The 4853-nt window shown below is 45.7% G+C and overlaps 1 protein-coding gene across 1 annotated transcript in view; it reads left to right on the top strand.

Moving 5' to 3' along the window:
* The window catches only part of T265_10773 (hypothetical protein), a gene marked incomplete at both ends in the record, with an annotated part of 20769 nt that extends 17604 nt beyond the window's left edge, over nt 1-3165 (top strand). Inside the window, 2 exons of the mRNA XM_009177240.1 lie at nt 2771-3033; nt 3077-3165. Of these exons, the coding sequence (XP_009175504.1) occupies nt 2771-3033; nt 3077-3165 (352 nt within the window). The remainder of the gene's footprint in view (nt 1-2770; nt 3034-3076) is intronic.
* Nucleotides 3166-4853: the final 1688 nt, after the last annotated feature.

Below are 4853 nucleotides of genomic sequence, written 5' to 3'. Positions count from 1 at the left end.
TCGACAAGATAGTTGAGATGCCGAAGGTGGATTCGAACCACAGACTTTGCGGTCTTTAAGCTGCCGCTTTAACCACTGATCTATCCACATAGAGTTTATCAGCACCAATAAAACCCTTTAATGAATAGAGCCGAACGCGAGAAACGAGAAACGAACTTAGGGTGTCTTCATTTCCAGTCATTCATTCAGAAGGTCTGCATAAGAATGGATTGAGCGCTGTTGAAATCGGTTCGCGGCCATGTCGTGCAAGAACTTCAGCCAGGCGCAGGGCGACAGAGACTATTATCGAAGGTGCATCGTGGCGACAGCACTCAAACTTTTCATACTCCCATCCACCAACCATCTCATAATTCGTGCCACTCTTGGGGGGTGAGATGACTCAGTGGTTAGAGCGCGAATTTACTGATTGGAAAGTCTGTATTTCGAGCCCAACCTCTGCATCTCTACTTCTCTTCTCCAGGTTTGGGCAGACTGGCAGTACCCCAGCCCTCGTGCCTCCTTCGGGTGGCATGACAGCTAGGCACCGAAAGGATGCCTTTGGAGACATGCATACTCAGTGCCCTGAAGCACCAAGGGATTCCAGAATAGGGAGACAGAGGCAATTGTATCTATCAATATTTGTCCTATCAAATGTCACAAATGAAGATGCCCTCTGATTTTAAGAATTTTTAACATGTTCTGTGATGCGCTTTTGCATTCGGCGGATTTGGTAGAATCCACCATTCCCCTAGCACTTAATAGCTAGGTCTCCTCGGAGCATCCGCGCATCAGTACCTGTCAATCACACTCATCCTGAGTAGCAATGCAATTTTGGTGCATCTTTTCAGATGGACTTACTTTGCTCCGCAATAAGTGGGTTGACACAAACTGCGGAAACTTTGCTCCAACCAGACACACCTGCTCCGAATCATTATCATTTTTGTTGAATGAGATTACCGATTAGTGGGTGACCATTACACGCTGCATGCCTTTGCCCACAAGGAAATCTTAGGGCCCACACGAATGGTGTTTTCACTCCAAGCATAAAGGCTGGGCGAAACGACAATCGTCTCGCTAAATCACTGAACCGCTGTGTACAGTGCCTATATCCCAGCATGTATTCACATTTTACCAACCTGAATGCATTCTGCCTCCCATCCACAATATGGGACTTACTCACGTAGAGATGTTACCCATTTCCGTTTGGAGGAAAAGTCTACAGTCGTCTCAGAACGTCATCTTCCAGTTCAGTTGTTTGTCAACAACCTCATATCAGTTTTCCGTGTTCAAAAGGAAAAAGCTTTCGAGCTTTGTAATAGTCATTTTTTGGGGACTTCGTGTGTCATTAGACCTGCACCTTTGGGCCATTGCTGGTAGCTTATACGGGTTGTAAAATTTGGCAATCGAGGTAGTATGGTATTACTTCACTTGCGGTTATCAATCAGAGCGATTGTCTCGGATAAAAGGTGTAGCGAACGCTCTATACAGTCATTGTACTTTCTAAGCAGTCCTGAAAGGATACTAAAGTATTGACATGCTACTCTGAGAAGTAGTGCCAAGTGACTGTACAGGCGAAGCCTTTCGATACATATTGGCAGGGCTTATCCAATGTACCTTCAGCCATCTTTTCAATTAGCCATGGATCTGCTGTCAGCCATTTTCAAAGCTCTAGCTACATAACCGGTGTGTTTCCAGATAACTAATGCATTAAAGCGTGAGTACTGTTCAGCGATACTGATTTGCAGACGAACCACGCATATGCATCCTTGGTTTTCAAGTCTCGCATTTATATATTAAAGTACGCGTTTTTTAAATATACCAGCCTCTCCAAAGCTATAAAGGAAGGTACACTCGCGTTATATAAGACAAAATTTTCCGGAATCGTTCCAAGGTGAGGTTTAGAAATAAACATACATTAAGTCGGCTGAACGGATGTGTGGCGAACCAGCAAAACAAGGCATAAAAAATCGGGCTTTTTTAGCTTGGCATTTCTCGCTCCGACTTGAAGATTTCAGTTCGATCTTGTGGAATATTTGTGGTAACTATTACAGGCCGTGCCTTCCAGTATACCGGAGTGGGTGGAGCTGTCAGCCAACGATGAGTATAGGAATCGCAAGCCAGAATAAAAATCGAAACTGTTTGAGTAAGTGCCCGCAACTTTGCGATTAACGAACAGCAGATTTCAGGACAGCATGTATCAGCTCGTCGCTTATGTGAATGATAGTTCACTTCGTTTCAAATGTAAGTTCACCCGTGCTTGGAAGCTGGAAGCCGTGTGATTGCATTACGTTGCTTAGTGGTTACCCGTGTAACGGTGGATGCTACTGATGAGGCTTGCGAGTAGTATGCTTTCTCGTAAATCCGCTTCGTGTCTACTGAAAAGTGAGATTTATTGCAGAATTTGTGGAATTGCTTTGTAGCATTTGTCTACATTTGGGTGATAGTCAATGAGTATCCAGGAAAGTTCAGGAAGGCGCGTTTGAGAAGAAGATGGGTATTCAGTTTTTATAAACGAGATGCACATGAGAGTTATGCTTCCCTGTCCAATAGTCTTTAACTGTTCAGTTGGTGTTTTCCAATAAATAACTCCGCAGCGAAGGCCTCCTTCCTTTCACCCGTAGCGAAACGGCAGTGTTCAGATCACTTTCGGAAGGTCACAGGCTCGATTCTCCTAAGTGATTTGTTGCTTGGGCACAGGGATCGACAAATTAACTCAAGTTAGCCGAAATTTCAAATGCCCGTCATTAAATACGGAATTTTCAAGCTCCGCTTCTTTTCTGTACTTTCTCAGGGCGTGCGAAGTTATCTTCCAGCCGAGTTTCATGGGTACTTCAGAAGCTGGACTTGGTGAATGCTTCGGATTTGTTCTACGTGGTGTCGCCCAACACTACGGTAGCGCCCCACAAGCGGAACCGAAATCGTTCTGGCCTCGTCGACTTTTCCTCACTGGTGGGCTCGCCACTCTTCCAGGTCTGGCCGGTCGCATCTACACTGAGCTGCGTTCATTACTGCCATTTGGACCAGAGTGCGACAACCTGGAGATTCTTATTGCAGGTGAGTGGAGCACATCGGCCCTGGATTTGTGATCACCTCTTAGGTTTAGACAAAGACCCGACTTTCGAAAGACATGAGTATTCCAATAACCTAATCCCCATTATCTATATTATTATGAACTCAACGAACTAATGGTCACTAGTCTGTTTTCAGTAATGACTATTTTTCTTTTCTAATTTAGTCCAAGTGATACGGAGAACGGTGGTTTACCTAGCATTGCCCAGAACATATTAGCTAAGCCATCAATAGAGCATTTGCGGTTCGTCGGTAGTTCTTCACTTCACTGCAAGATTTATTTTAAGAATTTCAATCTCGACATATGACTTTGACGACGAGGAAGGATTCTCCGGCTTTGGAATATTTTTCCGTAGCTTGTAGCTGTTCCTTCAGAATGGACTGCTCTCAAGCCTCAAGGACTATGCCGACTCGAGTTCGTGAAATTCATCTTTCAGCCAATGGATGAAACAAAAAAATCACCGAAGTCCAAAAGTCTCAAACTCTATCGTCTCCAGCAGGAACCACGACACTCACAACTCATTAGTGAAGAGCTCGTTCGTTTTTTAATTCATCATCATCAAAGACAGCAACATCAGAGTTAACAGTGATGCTTCACTGCCGTACAACTATAGGGTTGATCTGACTATATTTGAAGCCCTAGAGTGAAAAGAAGAGAAAAGAGTGGGTGAGGGAAGGGACCTAGTGCTGGCCTATGTCAAGCGTTCTGGCAGACAATCTGGAAGAAAGCTGACAGCACGAACACCACTGACATGGATTAGCCACCATTTCTTGCAACGTCTCCAGCCAAGCACAAGTGGAGTCATGGGGACCGCAGACAGTCTGGAAGAAAGCTGACAGCACTAACACCACTGACATGGATTAGCCACCATTTCTTGCAACGTCTCCAGCCAAGCACAAGTGGAGTCATGGGGACCCCATCCTGGAAGTCGTACAACACCAACAACACCCAAACTTTTCGTGATCTCCTTCACGCCCTTGTGTCAAGTCATGCGTTGTTCATCTCGCGGTTTGCGCCATTCTGAAGGAGACTTGGACAACAACACTCGTCTCAGTAGACGGTGTTTCGGCGTGCGTAGCACATGACCGAGCCATCGTAGTCGGTGGGGCTGGATGTTTTTTTTCTATTGAAGTACCTGCCGTGCAACCAAACACCTGTTCTCTGATCACCTCGTTACTAACACACTGACGCCACTCGAAACGCATCTGAGGCATTGGTCGTCAGACACCTGCAGATGCCTCACATCATCTGTCCAAACAGGCCACGTCTCGTACCCATATATCAACGCAGCCCTTACTGTAGCCTGGTACAACCCTTAGGATTTAGTGAGATGTCTTTTTGGCACCACGAGTGCCGCAAATTAGCAAACTTCATCAGACACATTTCCGTCACAGCTAATACAACTACCAAGGTATGTAAAGTTTTCCACAATCACCAATGATTCTCTTTGAATTGTAAGGGACATGTTGGCAGACTGAACGTTCTGAAGCAGGAGTGGAGTTGTGATTACGGCCAGGAGGGATCTGTCGCCGGGTCTCCAGCAAAGACACGGTTCTATCAGAGATGAGGTTGGCTGAAATGTAGCAAAGAGACGTTCCGGCTTTGAGTAGTGCTTTGGGTATATTTTCCCAGTGGCCGTTTATATCCGACATCACACCGTCCGGTAGACGTTCGAGGAGCTGATTCTGATAGTTTCGTTTGACTTCTGGGTCCACCAGCTCTTCACTGGCTAAGCGAGGTGCGCGTTTTGCGTACACCTGGGAAGCGCAATGAAAAGCAGCAGCGTACAAGTGCATGCTCGGAG

This window comes from Opisthorchis viverrini, assembly GCF_000715545.1.
Source record: "Opisthorchis viverrini unplaced genomic scaffold opera_v5_405, whole genome shotgun sequence".
In the NCBI taxonomy this organism is placed as follows: domain Eukaryota; kingdom Metazoa; phylum Platyhelminthes; class Trematoda; order Opisthorchiida; family Opisthorchiidae; genus Opisthorchis; species Opisthorchis viverrini.
This window is presented reverse-complemented; position numbering and strand designations above follow the sequence as displayed.